At 44.6% G+C, this 22,392-nt stretch overlaps 1 protein-coding gene and 1 non-coding gene across 2 annotated transcripts in view; one reads left to right on the top strand and one right to left on the bottom strand.

Annotated features, from left to right (window-relative positions):
* The first annotated feature begins 11,403 nt into the window (after window positions 1–11,403).
* On the top strand, window positions 11,404–11,570 carry LOC115869611. The gene has a single exon (XR_004046279.1). It is a non-coding gene; the product is annotated as a U1 spliceosomal RNA (small nuclear RNA).
* The window catches only part of LOC123521655 (outer dynein arm-docking complex subunit 2-like), a 120,834-nt gene continuing 109,937 nt past the window's right edge, over window positions 11,496–22,392 (bottom strand). The window contains exon 3 of the mRNA XM_045289983.1: window positions 11,496–11,567. Within this exon, the coding sequence (XP_045145918.1) occupies window positions 11,556–11,567 (12 nt within the window). The 3' untranslated portion in view covers window positions 11,496–11,555. The remainder of the gene's footprint in view (window positions 11,568–22,392) is intronic.

The following is a 22,392-nucleotide window of genomic DNA, read 5'->3' as shown; positions in this document are numbered from 1 at the left end:
GCTCTAAGCTAGATGTGGTAGTGGTTGTACAATTCCCTTGATAGGATTGAACGACTGAACGATTCAATCATATGATATGTAAATTATGTGCCAATAAAACTGTTGGAGGAAAAAAAGAGTTGTATATACAACATCATCTTGAGTTCATGTGCACCCTCCACCCCAGTCTTCACTATTTGCTCCCGTATTCCCCTCAACTTAGAGCTCTCCCCACTAAGCCACTGAATTAGTTATCGTCTCCACACATCCACTCCTCTGCGCTTCATAAACCAGGAAACCTAACAGAAACAGTCAAAAGAAAAATGATAATAATATAATAAAAATTTTTAAAAGGATAAGAAAGAAAAGACCACCAGCAATATAAAAACCAGAGAGAAAATTACTGTCATGGAAGAATCGAGAAATATTTAAACCAAAAGCAAATTCCGGTTGGGTCAGAGGGAGGTCAGCTGATGAATTCATTTCTTATTGAAGGATTTAATTTAAGGTAGAAGGGGAGCACTATTTTAAGAACCTCGCCCCCCTTTCAGTATCGCCAAGACAAGAAGCCTCTAGTTTAAGAATTTTTCTTCTTCTATTTAGCAATACAGAGATTGAACTTTTTATTTGTTGTCTTCCATTTTTCAATGAATTGATAAATAGCTCATTGTTCAATTATATAGTTCACTATTCAGTTATATAGTTCATGGCATCCTGCAAAAATGATATATTTTTGGTCTTTCCTTTAAAATAAAGGTGAAGTGTAAGAAAGTAATGATGGGCACGGGCGAGCATGCACATAGACAGATGCACATACCCATGCACAATGAAGGACATACTGCCAAACTGCACAGTGACCAACTCCGCTGATGTTCGCAGTCCAAGTCCACGTCCCAGGAAAGCCTCAGGTCCGTGGCAAGGGGGATGGTGGCAGGTATCTGCCATTCAGTCCACTCTGACCCCTAGTGACAGAGCTGAACTGTCACATACGAGTTTGCTTGGCTGTGATCTTTATAGAAACAGATTCCTAGTCACTCCCCCACCCCCCTACCCTCTGCCGAGCTATTGGTGAGTTCAAACCACCAGCCAGTGGGCTGCAGTCTGAGGGTGCACCTGTTGCTTCACCAGGGCTCCTTATAGTATGGCTGGTTGCCTAACATTGCCAGATAATTACTAGATAGAATTCAAGCCATGAATCTTTGATGATTCTCCTGTCCGTGAGTCATATATTTAACTAGGCTTTTAACTCGGAGATGAACTGATATGTCAAACTGGTAAGAGAATGATTTTCATGTATGTACAGATATAAATTCTAAGAAATGCCAGGAAGTCATTAATTATCTCTAAAATTTCTAGTATAATAGGGCCCAAGAATCTTACTGCCCATTTTCTTCAGAAGAGATAATAGAGGTGCCCACATTTCTATTTATTTCAATTAATGCTTAAAAACAAAATAGTGCTATGAATTGAATTGTGTCTATCCCCCACCTTCCTGAAAAAATAAAAAAGTTGTAAATGCTAACCTGTATGCCTGTGGTTATCAGCTCCTTTGGGAATGGGTAGTCTTTTTTTTTTGTTAATGAGACAGGATCAATGTAGAATATGTTTTAAGTCAATCTCTTTTGAGATATAAAACAGATTTTATAAAATTGGGGATTAGTGAAAATACATATGTCTTTTTATGTAAATCAATGGATTTCCAGAATCCTATTTCCTGAATTCTCTTCCAAGTTAAGATCCTCAGATTGAAATAATAGTTAAAACAGGTCAAAAGGTAAGTATTAGGAAAAATGAAAACTTATGTGTGTGTGTATATATATAAATTTGCATTTACACAAACACACACATATATATATAGATATCTATAATAGCTATCTGAATGATATAATTCAAATAAATAAGAATAACTGTGCTCAATAGTAACTGACATAGCTTTTTCCACACAACAATCCCTCAATAAATATCTCTTGAAGAAACCAGCCCCCCAAACAAACAGATCAATAAGTAAGTGAGAGAATGGAGGAGGGAGGAGAGGTGCCAAGTTACATGAAGTGTGCCAAAGAGTTACATGAAGTTACATGAAGAGTGCCAAGGGGTTACATGAAGTTACATGAAGCGTGCCAAGGGGTTACATGAAGTTATATGAAGAGTGCCAAGGGGTTACATGAAGTTACATGAACAGTGCCAAGGAGTTACATGAAGTTACATGAAGCGTGCCAAGGAGTTACATGAAGTTACATGAAGAGTGCCAAGGAGTTATATGAAGTTACATGAAGCGTGCCAAGGAGTTCCCTGAAGTTACATGAAGCGTGCCAAGGAGCAGAAGCTCAGAAGGGATGAAGGTCTTCTTCCAGAGCCCACAGAGCGAGCGAGCCACCCTAGAGCCCTAGAGCCGCCCTTGAGTTTGTGCTTCTAAGCCCCTAACTGTGAGATGATAGAGTGTTGTTTATTAGAGCTACCCACCTGTGGCTTTTCTGTTGAAGCAGCACTAGGTCAATACGGCAGATGGTCTAGAGAATTGTGCACCCAGGTTGATTGTCACTGTACACATTTATTTATTTCCTTATTTGTACTGTTAGGCGCTGTTGAGTTAGTTCCAGTTCTTGCAATCCTGCGTACAACAGAAACACTGCCTAGTCCTGGGCCACTCTTACCCCCTTTCCCACGTTTGAGCCCGTCGTGGTAGCTGCCATGTCAGTTTATCTCTTTGAAGGTCGTCTTCCTTTCCAGCCCCCTTCTCCTTTGCCCAGCATAATGTCCTCACGAAGGCCTCCGCATCCTGACTTGTAAGAAGCGTTGTGGCTCGACTTCGTCCAAGACACATTCGTTCTCTGGCGGCCCACGGCACGTTCCTTATTCTCTCCCACCGTTACAATTCAAATGCATCAACTCTTCTTTGATTTCCCTCACTCATTGTCCACTATTCACATAGAGATGAGGAGACTGAAAACACCATGGCCCTGGTCAGGCAAAATCACTTAGTCCTCAAAGTGCTTCGTTTCTAATCATTGAAAGGGTTTGTCGGTTTGTTTTGCCCCAGCTGATAAGCCTAATGCAATATGTTGGCTGCTTTCTCAAAGGTTTTTCCAGGGACACCGATCGTGGATGCAAGTAACATGACAATGAAATCCTTGACGACTTCAGGTGGAAGGCTGCAGGCTCACAGAGGTGCAGGAACTGGTGAATTTCACAATTGGTGGGTAGGTAGCAAGCTGCTAGCTCCTGTCCCAAGAGTCAGGTCAGAGGATCACCAATGAGAAACAGGATCAGGAGAGTGAGTTTTGCCAGAACATTCAAATGTACAGTAGATGCAGACCACACCCCTAAGGAAATTCTCCTTTCAGCTGATTGGGTGCTTACATCCGATTTTAAAAATGGAGGGTGGGGGTATGGGGGAGGGAGGGGTTGATACCAAGGGCTCAATAGAAAGTAAATGTCTAGAAAATAATGATGGCAACATGTATTCAAATATGCTTGATACAATTGATGTGTGGATTGTTATAAGAGCTGCAAGAACTCCCAATAAACTGACCTTTTAATAAAAAATAAGTAAATAAAACCAAAACAATGGAACCTGGATTTAATAAAAAGGTGGATGATCATATAATATTTGCCCAAATTCTGACAATCTTGGCCTGGCCAAGTTAAGGCTTCAATGTAACAATAACAGAATCCAAGCGGCACGTGAGTCTGGAAATATAGATCTGTGTTCCAGTCTCAGAAGCACACACAAGAGGCACATGAAGAGGAGGGGGGAGTGGGCTATCGGGCAAGGAAAGTCATGCCTGTCACAAGTCTAGGACAGAAAATCCACATCTGTACATGTGATGAGATGTTTTCCTCTTGATTCTGGCAAGTCAAGAAGTCCATCTAGTATCAGAAAAAATCTTGCAATTTGGTCAGAAAGTTTTATAATTTTAAAAGCACACAAAAATTAGGCAATCACATTTGAAGTTGTCGTTTTTAACCATTGGATTAGTGCCTTTCAATATTTTTTCATCCAAAAAATTCTCGTCAAGCAAAATAACCCTTGGAAACATTATACTCAAGAAAATAAGTTAATAGCTGCTCTCACTGAAGCAGAGGTAAGGTTTTATGGCAGAAATCCTCTGTGCTCACAGCATAATCCGTTATGGCTCCCAGCCTCCATGGAGATTGGTTGGGACCATGTGGCTGAGTTTAGTCAATGCAATATGCACCAAGCCCCAGCTGTCCCTGAAACTTTCTGTCTCTCTCTTTCCTCTTGCAGCAAGTTGTCAGCTAGCTGTCTTGGTATCAGAGTGAGCCCATGCATAACACAGGTTTTCATTGGCTGATCTTCGGAATAGATAACCATCTCTTCCTTCCTAGTCTGTATTGATCTGGAAGCTCCATTCAAACCTGCTCCCCAGCACAGCAACACATAAGCCTCCACTGATGGATGGGTATGAGTGTGCATGAAGCGTATAGGCCGGCAATTGAACTTGTATCTCTTACATGGAAGGCAAGAATTCTACCCCTGGGTGGGTCAGAGGTGGTGTTAAAGGGGAACTGATATCAAGGAGTTCAAGAAGGATGGGAATGTTTTGAAACTGATGGTGGTAGTAATTGTACAATACTGCTTGATTTGATATAACTATGGAATGATATATTTGTATTAGCTCACAATAAATTTTGGGGGGGGAAAAGTATAATTATGTTTAAAAAAATAAAGAAAAAATGAAAAAGAGTTCTAGCATGGAACCATCAATGTCCCCTCATCCAATGTTACTCTGTAATAATATTAGATTATTAAAAGAGTTATTACAATCTCTACAAGAGATCAAGCATTTCATGTCTGATACAGTGGAGGGTGTACTATGCTACAGCCAATGCTTCTGGGCCGGTGCTTATTCCTGCCTGCCTAGATGGCAGGAATGAATGGATAGGACCTTCTCTGAGCTCAAACAGCTGGTTCCCTCTGTCCCTGCTCCATCATTCCCAAGCCTTGCTTTCTTTACCTTGTTTTCTTCATATCACTTATTACTAATTGAAATTATACTGTTTCCCCCTTTTTCTCTACTAGCAAAGTTGAATAACATCACTGTACTTTCAACAAATGGGAAATTTCTAGTACATAGTAGGCACTACATATTTTTAATAAAGAACTGGAAGCCCTAAGAGCATATCCCATCTGCTGGTTCATATTAGACAATTGCTTGCTCCAGGTTTAAAGAACTGAATTCAAGGGTTGCAGCTTCAGACTGTTCCAAAGGGTTTTCTAGGCTGTGACCCTTCAGAAGCCAGCTCACCAGCCCTTTATTCTGCGGTGCCTCTGGGTGGGCTCAAGTTAATCGAAGTCAATGTTGAATCATTTGTGCCACCCAGGCACCTAGTCCCAAACAACCAATCTCTCCATGCAAGAAACACGAGGCTTTCTGCTTCCATAAAGACTTTAAAACCTCAGAGACCCAGAGGGCCAGTTCTTTTCTGTCCTACAGGGTCACCCTGAGTCAGAATTGACTCAATAGCAGTGAGAGGTTTGTTAGTTTTTTGTGTGTGGGGGACTCCTCATTTTAATCAATCACTACAGAATTGTGTAAGAAGAGCAAAATCTCCATGTCAATGTACATAGTTCACCTCAAATGTGATGATCCTTGTGTTAGTCTGGGTAGACTAGAGAAACAAATTCATAGACACTCATATGTGTATAAGAAAGAGCTTTATATAAAAGAGCAATTGTATATTAAGAAAACACCCAACCCAGTCCAGATCAAGTCCATAAGTTCAATATTAGCCCAGTAAGTCTGATATTAGTCCATATTTTCAACTCTAGTCCATAAATCCTTCTACAGACTTGCGCAGTACATGCCAAAAGCAGGAAGATCACAGGCCAGTGGGTGAAAAGTCTTGCAGATCCAGTGGCAGTGGAAGCATCTCAGTGCTGGCATGGGTCTCATGAGGGTCCTCCAGCTCCAGGGTTCTGATTACATCAGCATAGCTCCATGTGGCTTGTCAACAGCAATGTCAAGTAGAAAGTGTGTGTCCTGCCTCCAGGAAGGAAGACAGGAGTTCCCAGAATCCTCAGGAGAAGGCTATGCCCACACAGAGGCATTATTAGTTATGACCTGATTGGCAGGCTAGACTCCACCCCTTCACTCAAGTTGACAGGAGATTATGTAACTGCCACAGCCCATCCCTTGTCAACTTGACACTTTTATACAACTCTTTAGCTATATATAATTTTTAAATAAAATAATAATAAAATAATATCTGTCCCTAACAAGATAAAACTAAAATTCATACAATATGTGCCAGCCTCATTTAAACATAATATTCTATAAGTGAACAAAAAATATTCTATGTCTAACAATTGCAGTTCATTGAACACCTATACCCTAATCCTATAATACTGTGAATATATTCCCCCAACTATGAAAGTTTGTAAGCCAGCCACTTTATGCCTTCATTCCAATTGGAACCTTGTGAGTCTGCATTCATAAGCAAAGTCAAATCAGGACAGGCTGTCCATAAAGTCAGCAGCAATATGCACCAGTTCACAGGCTCAAATAGCTTATCTTCATCTGGTGGGGTTCTGGTCAACTCAATGTGGGCCGCCTCACTTACCCTCATCAGGGTGCCCATTGGTAACCTTGCCTTTAGACCATGGGCACTGTCACAAATTCTCAACAACCCTCGCCCCCTTGTGCTAGGTCATGAACTTCAGATCAATCAACCCACTCTCGTCTTCTCCTCTAGTCCCTGTGAACCAGGTCCACCGGTGTCAGTGGCCAGACTCAACCCAGCTCTTCACTGCCATGTTTCTCTCACTTCAAGACAACCCCGGGCTAACACATGTTGCTTTGGGGTTCCAGTTCAGACATGCATGCAGTTATTCCAAACAACACAAGTTTACATTTCTCTGTGGTCTCTGGCTGGCTGCACACAAATTTCTTTGGGAATATCCTTGTCCTGGTCTCTTTAGGGGGCCCTCAAAAACAAACAAAAAAACAAAGGTGCAATCAAAATAGTGGATTCCAGAGGGATCTACTGATCCAGTGACAATGAAGGCAGAGAGCCCTGCTCCGAAGGTTATGAAGACTGTTTTATTGTTTTGTTATTTTTTTCATCTCAAAGGCTTACTCCTTTGATAGATTTCTCTCACAAGGACAGGATGATGACGGAGCTTATTATGAAGGTTTCAGAAAATTGGAAACTGCGTTGGGGAGAGGAGGCCCGGGTATGGGTGCGGAGAAATGTCTTGAATCATGACAGGGCACCTGCTCGTTCTTGGAAGGTAGCAAGGGCTTCATGGGAGAATTTCCTCTGAAAACCGTACCCTGTCCATCCTGCATCCCTCATGGTGCCCCCTTCAGCCTTCTTTTTGTTTCTCAAACTTAACAAAAAAATGAAAAAGAACATGATTTGGGTCTCTCCAGGAGGCCAAAGTGGCTGTTTCGATACAGCGTAAACCGACCAGTTCGGAATTCTTCAGGGGAGGATTCCACTCCCTTCGGTCTATAAGCCTAGGTGGATAATCTATCAAGAAACACTAGCTTCACACTGTGCTCCTTTTTCTATTATTATGAAATCCTCCTATTATTTTGTAGCACCACCCTTTTTACTTACTTCAAGTATTGCAGCAGGCGAAAATGAACTTTGAAACGAATTTTAATATTTTTATCTGAATTTCTCAAGAAACATTCAAGGGAGTCTGCATCATAACCTGCAATGTATTTTCAAACGATCGCTTCTCCCCTTGACTTTTCCATACTCCATATCGTTCCGGAGTCTCCGCTTTCAAACTCCCCGGATTCTGCCAGAATCCACCCGGGCTGGCTTTTGTGTCATCTCCCCCCCGCCCCTGTGTCCAGTCCTTTCTTCTTTTGATCAGTTGAGAATTGGGCTTCTCATTTTTATAGTTTCGCTTCTGCTTTGCTCATTACCTCCATTCTTCACAAGAGGTGACCAGGGCTGACCCAGAAAGCGAAAATCCTTCCCAATTTCTTCGTGCATCTCTGGCCAGGTTGCTCTACCTGGCCTCCTAATTGCAGGACCCAAAGGCCAAGCACTAGCCTCAAAAGGAAAGAATTCCTCAGGTGGGGTGGGGGATGGCGCAGGATCAGAATCTGCCCAGACAGGAGCTGAGGAGCCCATGAACACTTGCATATGAAAACGTCTTGTTTCTATCACCCATAGATCATTACGGGCTCAAACGAGGATAATGTGGGCCGCTATAACTCCCAAGCAGCTGGAAAAACTCTCAGTTTAGAAATATTCACTAGACTAGATTTATGCAGCTGTTCCACCTGAAGGCAGAGCTGAGCAGATTAATGCTCACCGTGGACTACCAAACGCTGATCTATAAAGTGGGAAGGGAAGGAAATGGAAATTTATTGAGCACTTACCCAAGCGTCTTGCTAAGCTCTTGAAACAATGCCGTGCCATTCACAACCCCCAACAGCCCTTCTAGCCATGTTCTCAGCTTGGAGCTCAGACACTATGCGCAGGAGTCTGAGTGGTGACATGTAAAATTGCTTGTGTTCTTATGTCAAAATGAATTGTCTGTGGATAGTTTTGTTTTCACGTCAAAACAAACTGGTTAACATGAGCATATTCTGGGTGGTTAGGACGACCTCTTATGGCAGATATAAGCAAAACAAGTGATGGCCGTGCGCTGTTGAATGGGTCATGGCTCATAGTAACCCCATGGGACGGGATAGAACTGCCCTATAGGGTTTCCAAGGGTGTTATCGGCACCAGGACAGGTTGTCGGGTCTTTTCTCCCACGGGATGCTTGGTGGATTTGAACCCCAGACCTTTTGGTTAGCAGCCTAGGGCTTAGCCATCGGAGTACCAGGACTCCTTCATTCTCTTTTCACTGAGCTAGGTGAATGAGAAAGGAACAAAGGTGAGCTGCCTACAGGAATGACACAAGTATGACAACAGAGGCCAAGTGATCGCTTGGTGCTTGGAGTGATGGATGGCTTTGCAGGAGTTCAAATTCAGAATGGGACCAAGAGCGTGCATCCTGGCTGGACCAAAGCCACATGATGAGTCAGGGTTTGATACAAGCAGGAAAAGGGCATCACGTGACGTTAATGCTACTTCTTTGAGCCGTATTATCTTGATGATCATCATTTGATACATCTACACATTTGTTCTGATCGATTGTCGTAGGTAAATTGCATTATTTGCTCCCAATCCTTCATGCTCTCTGCCATGCGGAATTCTTGGTTCTGATATAGCAATGCTTCCCACCACAGCAGGCAGCATGTTATAGGAGGTGGGGGGAAAAAGGCAACCTGTGTGATGTAGCAATGCCTTTTGGTAAAGCTGTGCCTTTTAAAAATGTAGAAGGCCACAAGCAACATGACTAATGAATGCGTGACACCGGACAAGGAGTTTTTGAAGCAGAATGTTCAAAGTGTAAGCAGACTCTCATTGGCTGCACTAAGAGATGAACTCAGAAAAGAATTGGTGGTTTGGGAGCAAACTTAGGATTGCCCGGAGAGAACCCAGAAAGTCCAGAAGCTGTAATGTTGACAGACAAAACTGTTTCTCCTTCCCAATTGAAAAAACATAGTTTTGAAAACGCCATGCATTTGCAAGACCCTCTAGATTCAGGGAGATGGCAAAACCCAAAACATCCACCTCATTAAGACAAAACCTCAGGACCACATCCAACTCAATGTTGTAGTCGCTCCATCTTTTCTCTAGATCTCTGAAAGACTGAGTGGCACACAGTAATGACTTTCACCTGCACAAAACCTTAGGCTCAAGAAGAGCCACACCTGGCCTGATTGTAGAGCACACCATCCTGAACTTTGAGTCTGATGGCAGGTTGGAGGAGACTTGTGATGTGGTTTGGGGACAAGGGGAAATAGACCACATCTGGGAGCAAAGTGAAGAATGATGATCTAAGGAACACTGTAAGAAGGACCGCTGAAGACAAATGGGTGCATAAGCAAATGTGGTGAAGAAAGCTGATGGTGCCCGGCTAACAAAAGATATAGTGTGTGGGGTCTTAAAGGCTTGCAGGTAAACAAGCAGCCATCTAGCTCAGAGGCATCAAAGCCCACATGGAAGAAACACACCAGCCTGTGTGACCACGAGGTGTAGAAGGGACCAGGTATCAGGCATCAAAGAACAAAAAATCATATCACTGTAAATGAGGGTGAGTGCAGAATAGAGACCGAAAGCCCATCTCTAGGCAACTGGACAGCCCCTTACTGAAGGGTTGTGGGGAGGAGATGAGCCACTCAGGTTGCAGGGTAGCAACGATGAAACATACAACTTTCCTCTACTTCTTAAATGTTTCCTCGCCCCACTATCACGATCCCATTCTTCCTTATAAATCCAGCTAGACCAGAGGATGTACACTGGTACAGACAGGAACTGGAAACACAAGGAATCTAGGACAGATGCTCCCTTCAGAACCAGTGTTGACAGTGGTGATCCCAGGAGGGTGGAGGGAAGGTGGGGTAGAAAGGGGGAACGGATTACAAGGATCTACCTATAACCTCCTCCCTGGAGGGACAGACAACAGAAAAGTAGGTGAAGGGAGACGTCAGACAGGGTATGACAGAATAATAATAATTTATAAATTATCAAGGGTTCATGAGAGAGGGGGTGGCAGGGAGGGAGGGGAAAAATGAGCTGATACCAAGGGCTTAAGTAGAAAGCAAATGCTTTGAGAATGATGATGGCAACAAATGTACAAATGTGCTTGACACAATGGATGTATGTATGGATTGTGATAAGAATTGTACAAGCCCCCAATAAAATGATTTTTTTAAAAAAGGAGTGGTAAATTTGATAGAATGTTCACCTTCCATGAGGGACCTCGATTTGACTCCTGTTCAATGCACCTCTTGTGCAGTCACTTAAGTCCCTTAAGGATGATGAGTTTCTATGAGGCTGGACAGGTTCCAGCAGAGCTTTTAGAGTCAGTTAGACTAGGAGGAAAAGTTTAGCAATCATCTTCCAAAAGAAATCCATCAATGGAAATCCTACGAATGGCAACAAACAGACCTGCAACCAATCAGGGACTGGTGTCAGGCTGGCGGGGGTTGGGGTAGGTGGGGGTGGGTGGGGGGGTGGATCAGCACTTTATTCCACAGTGCATGAGGTTGCCAAGGGAAGGGGACCAATTCAATGGCAGCTAATCACAACATTTGACTTGGATCCACCATGTACCCTCGTGGAAACAGCAGTCACGAAATCAAACGGCAGACTACATGGGGCAAATCTACTGCACACGATCTTTTTAAAGGACTTACAGAGCACAGGTGTCACTTCAAGGACTAAGATGTGCCTGACCCAAACCATGGTGTTTTCAATGGCCTCCTAGGTACGCACAAGCTGAGAGTGTACAGAAGCCCAGAGAAGAATCGATGTGATTGGATTGTGCTGCTGGTGAAAAATATCGAACGTACTATGGACTTGTAGAAGAACAAATAAGATATACTTACCTGGCAGGGGAGATACCATGATCACGAAGGTGGTTTTCCCAGGCGAGGCTTGTCCATTGCACTCCGGATGTGCTGACCCCTGCGGTTTCCCCAAATGTGGGAGGCTCGACTGCATAATTTGTGAGAGTGGGGGACTTCGTTCGTTCACGCTCTCCCCTGAAAACAAAAAGAAGAACAAATAAGTCTGGTTTGGAAATGTACAGCCCAAAATCTTTTGCATAATGAGGATGCTGGGTAAAGTCGAGGGTCAGTGGCAAGTGAGGGAGACCCTCCCTGAGACAGACTGACTCAGTGGCCGAAACAATGGGCTCAAGCACAAGAACAGTGGGAAGGATGTTGCAGGACCATAGGCGTTGCCATTTGTTGTCCATAGGGTAGCAATGAGCTGGAACTCACTCAATGACACTTACCAATGGCAATGACCACGACAAGGGCAACTGTGGTAGAGTGAACTATTGTTCTCAATTCTTCAGACTTTTTCAATGAGAACTGTTAGTACTTCCTGTTAGAGTGTTTTGTTAAGTGCCATCAAGTCAGCTCCAACCCACAGCAACTGAGGACACAACAGAAGGAAGCACCACATGGTCCTGCGCATCCTCACAGTTGTTCCTATGCCTGAGCCCATCAATGCACCCACTGTACCAATCCCTCTCCTCACGGGCCTTCCTCTATTTGTTATTAAATCATTTTATTGGGGGCTCGTACAACTCGTCACAGTCCATCCATCCATCCATTGTGTCAAGCACATTTGTACATTTGTTGCCATCATCATTCTCAAAACATTTGCTTTCTCCTTGAGCCCTTGGTATCAGCTCCTTAGTTTTCCCCTCCCTCCCCACTCCACCCTCCCTGATGAACCCTTGATAATTTATAAATTATTATTATTTTGTCATATCTAACACCATTCGATGTCTCCCTTCACCCACTTCTCTGCTGTCCGTCCCCCAGGGAGGAGGTTATAAGTAGATCCTTGTAATCTGTTCCCCCTTTCTCCTTCACCTTCCCTAAACCCTCCTGGGATCGCCACTCTCACCACTGGTCCTGAGGGGTTCTTCTGTCCTGGATTCCCTGTGTTTCCAGTTTTTGTAAAAAATTATTTTATTGAGGGCTCGTACATTTCTTATCACAGTCTATACATACATCCATTGAGTCAAGCACCTATGTACACCTGTTGCCCTCATCAATCTCAAAACATTTGCTCTCTACTTTAGCCCTCAATATCGTTTGTTCGTTTTCCCTCTCCCTCCCCCTCCCCCTCCCTCCTGAACCCTTCATAATCCATAAATTATTATAGATTTGTCATAAGTTATCCTGTCTGACATCTCCCTCCGCCCTCTTCTCTGCTGTCCATTCCCCAGGGAGGAGGCTATACTTGTAATTGGTTCCCCCCTTCTACCCCGCATTCCCTTCACTCTCCAGGCCTTGCCCCTCTCACCGCTGGACCTGAAGGAGTCATCTATCCTGGGTTCCCTGTGTTTCAAGTTGCTATCTGTACCAATGTACATCCTCTGGTCTAGCCAGATTTGCAAGGCAGAATTGGGATCATGATATTGGGGACAAGGAAGCATTAAAGAACTAGTTTGGGTTTGGGTGAATGCTAACGAATGCAACATGAGGCTTTGTGTGTGCCTACACGTTCTGGCTGGGCCACTACCCTCCTGTGATGCTCCATGAAGAAAGGATGCCCTTGTAACCTTGGATGCCACTAGGTAGGCATGGAGCTTCAACAGCATCTACTTGAATCCCAGTGACACACCTTCCAGTGATTATGCAGCATCATTTTAGCAGTAGCTGAATCATACAATTCGTATAAGAAGTACAACGGGAAGAACAAAGTATTGCTCTTCGGGTTCCACTTCATAAATGCACGGATTTATTCCAAACATGTTTAAATGTATCTTGGGGATCTCTGTGATACACTTGCCTTAGTCCCCTTAGGGGGTCTTAAGAAAGAGACGGGGGAAGGGGGGGGAGGGTTCACAATAAAAGAGAAAAAAAAAGAGACAGAGGAGAGGAGATAGAGACAAACAAAAACCGTGGCTTCTGAAGGACCTGCTGGGCCAAGTTACATACTAAATGCAAAGCGGAGAGGAGACGTCAGCTCCAACAGTTAGGGCGACTCTTTGGGGGACAGATTTCAAAGGGCCAGTCTTGAAGTATGTTCTTGAAAGACCGCAGGCCAATCATGGAGGCTTATCATGAGGAAAAATTTAAAAACACTGAAAACAATATCGATGAGGACAAGGCCAGCAAATTTGCTCTAAGAATTTTTTTTCTATGGCAAACTGCTTACTTCTTTTCAGGGAATCAGGGGCTATCCCAAGAAACGTTCATTGGGAAACCTACTCCATCCACCCTCCGGCCCCAATCATGTCACTTTGACTTGTTTCCAGTGCCAATTTCAAGGAACATTTAAAAGGAACATTACTTGAGTCCCAAGAGGATGTAAATCTGCCCTTCTGCGGTGATGTACATTGAGTGCAGAGGTCTTTGGGGGAAGGGTTAGAGAGACGGAAATACTGTCTTCAGGACTAGCTAGACCTACATGGAGGCTACGCTGAGAAACAACAGTTTCACATTTTGATAGTTTTGCTTAATAAAGGTTTTGATGATTTTGTAGCAACGCTCTTTGATTTACCACCGTATGTTGTTCCAGGTGCAGTCCGTCAGTTTTCGACGCACGGCACCCCGTGTGACAAAGCGGGACTCTCCCACAGTCTCCTGGGCTGCAGCCTTGACAGAAGTGGATGGCCAGGTCTTCTCCTGGCAGGACCACCTTACCGTTAGCCGCAGAGCCCTTAACCAGCATGCCTCACAAGAAGCACCTGCCTCAAGAGCTCACTTACAGGGAGCCCGGGGGACCCGGGGGCCACAAGGTCAGCCAATGGAAACCACCAGCTCCTCCAGGAGCGACAGGAGCTTTCTACTCCCACAAAGCGTGGCCCTCCATGCGGTATGAAGATACATATTATTCCGGCAAATCCGTGACTAACATTTTTTTTAGTGAATATTATTGTAAATTTTCCCTGACAACCAACTCCCACTGTTTGTGTTAATAGTGTCCAGCCATGAAAGGATTGATTCTGTACAAATGAATAATTGCGATACAGAGTTAGCCTCCATTGGCCCGATATCCCTTTCTCAACCGTGCTTGAAAAAATTAAGTACCGGGGGCTAATCAATAACAATATTAACAGATGATCATATTGCCCCAGGGAGATGATCAATAAGACTTTCTACTGTAAGTTAATAAGGGGGTCTTTAAAGAGAGCCAAAGACAGATTTAAAACAAAACAAACCATAGATTCAGGAATAGGTTTTGGGCTCACACTAAATCCTAGCTCCAATGTAAGAACAATTAGTTCTTCCATCACGGTCCTGCTCAATGCTCTCCCTCCGGAAGGGGACACAGAAGATACTGGGTGCTATGGCAAAATGTGGTGAAGAAATAAGATGGTGTCTGGCTATCAGATAACATCGCATCTGGAGTTTTAAAGGCTTGTTTCCAAACAAGCAGCCATCTAAGTGACATTTTAACTAAGTCCACCGGGGAGAAGCACACCAACACCAGTGACCAAAGGATTGTAAATCATATAATCCGGAGCTAAAGGAGGGAATAGTATCAGAGTCTAAACCGTGAGATTCTGGTTTGCAGAAGGCCATGGATGACAGTGGAATCCCAAGAGACATTTGTGAGATCGACACAGGAAATCAGCCCCTGGTGGTTTCTCTCTGTCCATAACAGAGGGACGGGAGGAAACTGGTCACCAAGCAGAGTGCACTGGAGAGATGACTCTAGGAGATCAAAATGACACACCTGACTCGAACAGTTAACACCTTGTCCCTTGATTTCCCCCCTCTGATGCACACTGGGCCTGATCTGGTTTTCAACCTTTTCTATATTTTTTGTTTGTTCAAATTGAGGTTTATCTCAGATGTATTTTATCATTGGGGGTGAACCTCTTGAATTTTTGTTACCTGCTTGTCTGTTTTTTGGTATCTGATTGATGAACCTATAAAGTCACCAAGTAGACTAAGGATTTCTGGGGGGTATGATGGTGGAGGGGTGGAGTGGGGGTGGGGTAAAACAGAGCTTACCTTGTGTTAAGGAGTCTAAGAAGGAAGAGAATGTGTGAAACTGATGGTAGTAGCAATTGTAAAATACTGTGCGATGGGATTGAACTATGGAATCTGTATTGGTGCACCCAAATATGGTGTTTTAGAAGGAGGGAAAAGTTAGTTTCAGAAACCCCAAAGCCGATTTCCACCGTGTCCTTGAAAATTGCTGTGAGTCGGAATCCAGGTGATGGTGGGGGGTTTGGGGCCTCAGGGACGAAGCACTTGGGTGCTGACCTAGTTGAGCCCACGAGGCCCTATGTAGAGTAAGCCGTGGCATCTTTTCCCATAAAGACAACAGTCCTGAAGTCCTATGGGACAGTTTTACTCTGTCTCATAGGGTTGTTGTGGGTCACGTGGTCAAGGCGTTTGTGTGGATCATAAAAAACTATGGATCACCTTGAGAAGAATGGGAATTCCGGACCACTTCACTGTGCTCACGAGGAACTTGTACATGGATCAAAAGGCAGTTGTGCCAACAGAACAAGGTTTGAAATCAGGAAAGAAGTGTGGCAGGGTTGTATCCTCGCACCACACTTCTTTACTCTTTATCCTGAATAAATCATCCGCGAAGCTGGATTAAAGGAAGAAGCCTGTGGCATCAAGATTGGGGGGAGGCTATTAAGGACCTGGGATATGCAGATGATACAACTTTGCTTGCTGAACTTGAGGATTTGAAGCACTTGCTCCTAAAAATCAAGGATTATAGCCCTTCGGTATGGATGACAACTCAATGTCAAGAAGACCCAAATCCTCACAACTGGACCCATCGAGGCAACATCATGATAAACAGAGAAAAGGTTGAAATTGTCAAGGCTTTTGTCTTGCGTGGACCCCTAGTCGATGCTCATGGAAGCAGCAGTCAAGAGATCAAAAGATCATGTTGCATGAAGTCAATCTGCAGCACAAGAATTCTTTCAAGTGTTGAAAAGCAAGGATGTTCCTTTGAGGACTAAGGTGTACCTTTCCCAAGCCATGGCATTTTCAATGGCTTCTTATGCATGTGAAAGTTAGCCGTTGAATCAAGACCAAAGAAGAATGGATGCACTTGAATTGTGGTGCTGGAGAAGAATATTAAAAGGACAAACCCACTTGTCTTGGAAGAGGTATGGCCAGACTGCTCCTTAGAGGCAAGGATGACAAGACTTCACCTTACACCCTTTGGACATGTTGTCAGGAGAGATCCATCCCTGGAGAAGGACATCATATTTGGCAAAATGCAGGGGCAGCAAAGGAGGGGAAGGTCTTCAATGGGATGGATTGATACAGTGGCTGCAACAATGGTCTCAAGAATGGGAACAGTGTGAGGATGTCTTCTTCTGTTGTGCACAGGGTTGCTGTGAGTGGAAACCCACAGCGGAATCTGACAACCACACGAGTTGAAATTGAAGTGGTCTAAGTAGGTTATGTTTATACCTACTCTCATGGCACTAAATCCAAGAGTTTGCTGAGTGACTATGGGGGCATTACTTAAAAAAAAAAAAAGATCTCCCATACATTCATCAGGTTTTAGAGACCTTGCTTTAGATAAATCTGACCAATCCCATTTCATAGATGAGAAAAATGAGGCTTAGAGAAGACGGCGGTTTCTTGAAGTCTGACTTAGAGAGTCTGCATTAGGTCTACTGCCTTCAGCTTAAAGATGCTTCTACTATACACCTCGCTACCTTTTTGCATTGATTTTAAGTAGCATTCTCTCGAAGTAACTAGTAAATTAAGTTTTGGCATAAGAGCATTCAGAGACCAAAGGGAGGAGAAACCTCTACTCTAAAAGAAAAGAAAGAAGAAAGATAAGCTGCCGATTTTAGACCATGAGACCTGGCAGGAAAACTATAAACAAAACTTCTAGTGTCCAAATCCTGCCAGATATTTCCACCATCAAAGGGCTAATATACAAAGAACATGTGGCTCTACAATTAGTAGGCAAGCATTGCTTTCAAAGCACTTCAAAAACTTAGGACCCTCCGCCCGTAAGAGTGATGCTCACATCAAAATATGCAGCCTTGAGTTTTATTTAAAAAAAAAAAAGACTGGAAGATGCCGCAGAATTCGACCCGGAATGGAAGGACTCAGGCACTGGAGCTGCAGATTACAGACCACGTCGAATCCTTTCCTGTTCACCAGTGCACTTGTCTCCGCGTTCCTCACTGGGCATGAGCTGAGTAGTTTCAGATGTTAGTCGCATCGCGGAGAGGGGCAAAACCCTCCAGAGGATTATGTTTTCCTGTGGCCTGGTGTTAACAGGCCCTTTAAAACTTGGAAGCAACGTGTAAGCTTGCTGGGATAGTTTTCACAAACTGCCCCGAAGAAATGCCACTGGGCACCCTGGGCCCACAGGACAGGCCTCTCCGCTGCCTTCAGCCACAGCCGGTTTCGCTCTGATGAACGTGGAAGGGAGAAAACCCTTCTGAAGCCCCCGCTTCTTCCCCGCGGGCGGGCTCGGTGGACCCCTGAAGACTGGTATGCAGAGAAGCGAGTTTTAGGAGAACTACATTTGGGGGGCGAGGGGTCAGGAGAGAGGGGACACCACCCAGCGTGTGAGAGTGGAACTGTGCTCCGTGGGTTTTCAGTGGCTGCTTTTTCAGAAGTAGACCTCCCGGCAAGGGCTCTGGTGGCATCGTGGCTGACCAGTTTGTCAGCAAACCACAGGGTCAGCAGTTCGAAATCACCTGCTGCTGGGTGGGAGAAAGTTAAGGTTTTCCCTGCTGTGAAGATTTACAGTCTCAGAAACCCACAGGGGCGGTCGTGCCCTGTGCTCTAGGGTGGTTATGAGTTGGTAATGACTGTGAGACAGTGTGTTTTGAACCTCCAGTTAGCAGTCGATTGCACCAATTGTTGGAACCACCTGGGGACTCGGATGGCATAAGGTAAATCTGCTGCACAAGACCTCTTTAAAGGATTGAAAAGCAAGGATGGTACTTGGAGGACTAAGGAGCTCCCGACCCAAGCCATGGTATCCTCCATTGTATCATATGCATGGGGAAGTCGGACACTGAATAAGGAAGACCGTAGAAGAATCAATCTACTTGAATGGTGCTGCTGGAGACGAATATTGAAAGTACCATGGACTGCTCAAGTGACAACAACAACAAAAATCTGTCTTGGAAGAAGTACAGCCAGAGTGCTCCTTAGAGGCAAGGATGGTGAGACTTTGTCTCACCGACTGTGGACGTGTCGTCAGGAGAGAGCAGTCGCTGGAGAAGGACGTAGTGTTTGGTGAAGTGAAGGTGCAGCAAAGCAGAAGGCTCCTGAGGAGACGGACGGACGGACACCATGCGCTGCATCAATGGGCGGGAACCAAGGTGAGGACGGACACCATGCGCTGCATCAATGGGCGGGAACCAAGGTGAGGATGGGGCAGGACGGGCAGCGCTCCCTTCTGTTGTGCACTGGGTCGCTGTGGCTTGAAGCTGGCTGGCTGGCACTTAACGACAACAACAACAGTGACTCCGAAAAGAGAGAAAACTTTTTTTAAAGAAGAATCTTCCCCCACAGCTGCCTATACCTCATTTCCTTCTTTTAGACAACTTTGTATTTCTGAAATATCTCAAAAAAGATACTTCTAAATTTACTACTGATTTTTCTTGTGAACGTAGTTGGCTCTCTCAAAAACTCCCCTGAGGACCATTAGTCACTGACGGGCAGGTTCTTTGTAGGGAAATAAAAGGGGTTCGTGAAAAGCAGGGGGTGGGAGTGGGGAGGTGAGAACCCTGCAGAGGGCAGCTTTCCCAGGGGGACAGAATTATCGGCCCGCTCTCCTGGCAAGGTTTTGAGGTTCACCTGGGCAAGCCTTCCTTGGCACTGGTGCCCTTATGAGCAGACGAGGGTGTATTTTTGTTGTTATTGTGGCATACTGTCCGGAAATGGTTCTTCAGACAAATCAGGTAAGCACTGATTTGCTTTTTTTATAGCAGGTAGTTCAAGTTGATATGTGATTTTCTCCCAATGCTTGTGTTGTACTTGCTATGACCAAGAATTGTTCGCCTTTTCAGTTCCTGGATCTTTTCTATGGTTTCTGTATGTGCTGTGGTGATGGTGGGGTCCCAGCAAGTCGGTTCTGAATCATCCTGACCCGATGTACTACAGACGGCAACACCGCCCGGTACCGCGCAATGCCCACACTCGGACATAGGTGGAAACCTGTGTCTGGAGCACGGTGTCAGTCCACTTCATCCAGGGCCTTCTTCTGTTTGATGCCCTCCACTTTACCGAGCACGATGTTCTTCTCCAGGGACTGGTCTCTCCTGCCAACACGTCCAACGTATGTGAGAGGAAGTCTCACCATCCTTGCCTCTAAGGAGCACTCGAATCGTGCTTCTTCCAAGCCGTATTTGTTTGTTCTTTTGGCACTTTGCTTTATGTAGATATGTAAATATGTCTATGTATCTATCTACCTGTCTATCTATGTCAAAAGCCTGTCATCAAATCAATTGCGACTCATAGTGACCCTGAATAGGGTTTCTAAGACTGTGAACTTGCTGGCAGTGTACTTGGCTTTTGGTGCAGGTAGACAGAGATAGAGAGATACACAGTGATATCAAAATAGACAGAGAGAGATAGAGAGATAGGCATCAATAGACTGATCAAGAGGTAGATATAAAAGTTGATAGATAATTGCCTTTGAGTCAACTCTGACTCATGGCATCCTTACATACCAGAGAAGGAGATGTTGCCTGGTCCTATGGCATCCTCTGAACTCTGGCATGTTACAGCCCATTCCTATGGTTTTGTACCAATTTGTCTCACCAAGGGCCTCCCTCTTTCTCCCTGGTCCCCACTCACCAAGCATGATCCCTCTCAATGTCAGGCTCAAGTGAGGGGTTAGACAATATTCCATTGTGATGCATATAATTTTTATTGGCTAATTTTTAGAAGCAGATGACCGGGCCTTTCTCCCTGCTCTGTTCAGTCTAGAAGCTCTGCTGAAACCTCTCCACCTTGGGTGGTAAAATGCTGGTGGCATAGCTTCCAGCATCATATCATAGCGACAGGCAAGCCACAGCAGTATAGCTAACTGACTGTATATAGTATACTTACAAGTTGTTAAATGTACATATATATATATATATATATGTATATTCTAGGAAGCTTTGTCAAGGCTTCTATTTCAGCTGAATGTCAGTGAGTCAACCTAGTCTCCTTATTTATCTGAGACTGCAGAGTGTTCGGAGCTGAGTCCCCCTGTCTGGCTGCTTTTTGGATGCCGAGGTCAGATGGGAGGCTCAGTAAGAGGATGAGGTCGGTTGCATTTGGTGAGTAAATTCCGCTCTTCCTTCTACAATTTAATTTCAAGCCCTGCACTAGGATACATTTCAAGGAAAAGCAGCAGCAACCAAAGTACAAACCCATTGCTGGAAGTAAGTCGCAGAAAGCCAGAAGGGCGGAGGGGAAGGCCCCCAGGTTTCTAAGAAGCAGAGGTCCGCACCTTCTCCTTCTGAGCGGTTGGTGGCTTCTGACTGCAGACCTTCCTTTCGTTAGCCGGGCCACTCTTACCCGCTGCGCCATCAGCGGTCCGCTTTAATCCGCCCAGGCCATGGCGGATCCCCATCCCGTTCCTTCAACCTTCTCACCAATTCTAATTCTTCTTCTTTCTTTAACTTCAAAGAATACTTATCTTTATTTATTTATTAATTGGGACTAATACCTATATCAAATCATCCCAAAGTTCAATCGCCCCAGCAGAATTGTACATTTGCTATTACAAGCCATTCCCAAATGTTCTTTTTCTATAGGGACCCCTTATGTCATCACCCCTTCACCCCACCACCACCTCTGGGTCCCCTTTCCCCCACAAGTGCTATACCACCTGCTGACGCTCTAGGTTCATCTGTCTGGTATTCATACCCCCCAAATGATAAAAACATGTACCGCAACTTCAAGAGGGTGGCCCCCAATGACATAACACTCCCGAGATACCCCCTAATATATACAATCAAAAACCAAACCAAACAATATAACCCCCCAATACATAAGATTTTGGAAACCGGATCAGGTCCAGCATGCATCCTCGGGGGAATCTGCTGACAAGTTTAACTGTTCAAGGCAGGCTTCTGCCTTTGACCTTCTGTACACAACTCACCAGTGCACTCCGGTTAGTGACCACTTTCCTCCCGTCCCTCCCTTGGGGGTCGAGGGCGTTCACGGAGGGTTGTTGCCATGACGGTCTTTCCTGGTGACTTGTCCACGGTGGGGGAGATAAAGCCTTGTCATCCTTGCTGCTCAGGAGCATGCTAACTGTACTTCCTCCCAGACAGATGGTTAGTTCTTCTGACAGTGCACGATCCTTTCGATAGTCTTTGCCAGCACCATCATTCCCACGTCTCAACCCTTTTGTGGTCTTCCCTCACATTGCCCACCTTCCACGTGCATATGAGGGGACCATGGCCTGCATCCAGGGTACCTTAATCTTCAAAGTAACATCCTTCCTCTTTTACAGTTTAGAAATGGTCTTTTGCAGCAGACTCGCCCAATGCAATACGTCTTTTGATTTCTTAACCTTTGCTTCCATGGACATTGACTGTAGATCCAATTAAAATGAAATCCTTGAAAACTTTAATTTTTTTCTCCATTGATCATAGTATTATTGTCTGTTGACCTACTTGTGAAGATTTATGTTTTGTTTTACATTGAGTTGCAATCTATATGAAAGGCTGCGGTTTTCACCCCCCCCCCAAACCCATTTTATTGGGCGCTGATACAGATATATCATACCATTCTGTAGTTCAGTCATGTCAAACAGTAATGTACAATTGCTACCACAATCAGTTTCAAAACATTTTATTCCTTCTTGAACTCCTTGACATCAGCTCCCCCTTACTTCCCCACCTCCCCCTACCAGACCCCCCCAAGAACCTTGATTCCACCT

The sequence above is a fragment of the Echinops telfairi genome, unplaced genomic scaffold, assembly GCF_000313985.2.
Source record: "Echinops telfairi isolate 266 unplaced genomic scaffold, ASM31398v2 ScPeMD7_31;HRSCAF=116, whole genome shotgun sequence".
In the NCBI taxonomy this organism is placed as follows: Eukaryota; Metazoa; Chordata; class Mammalia; order Afrosoricida; family Tenrecidae; genus Echinops; species Echinops telfairi.
Note: the sequence above shows the minus strand (reverse complement) of the source record. Positions and strands in the feature narration are given on the sequence as shown.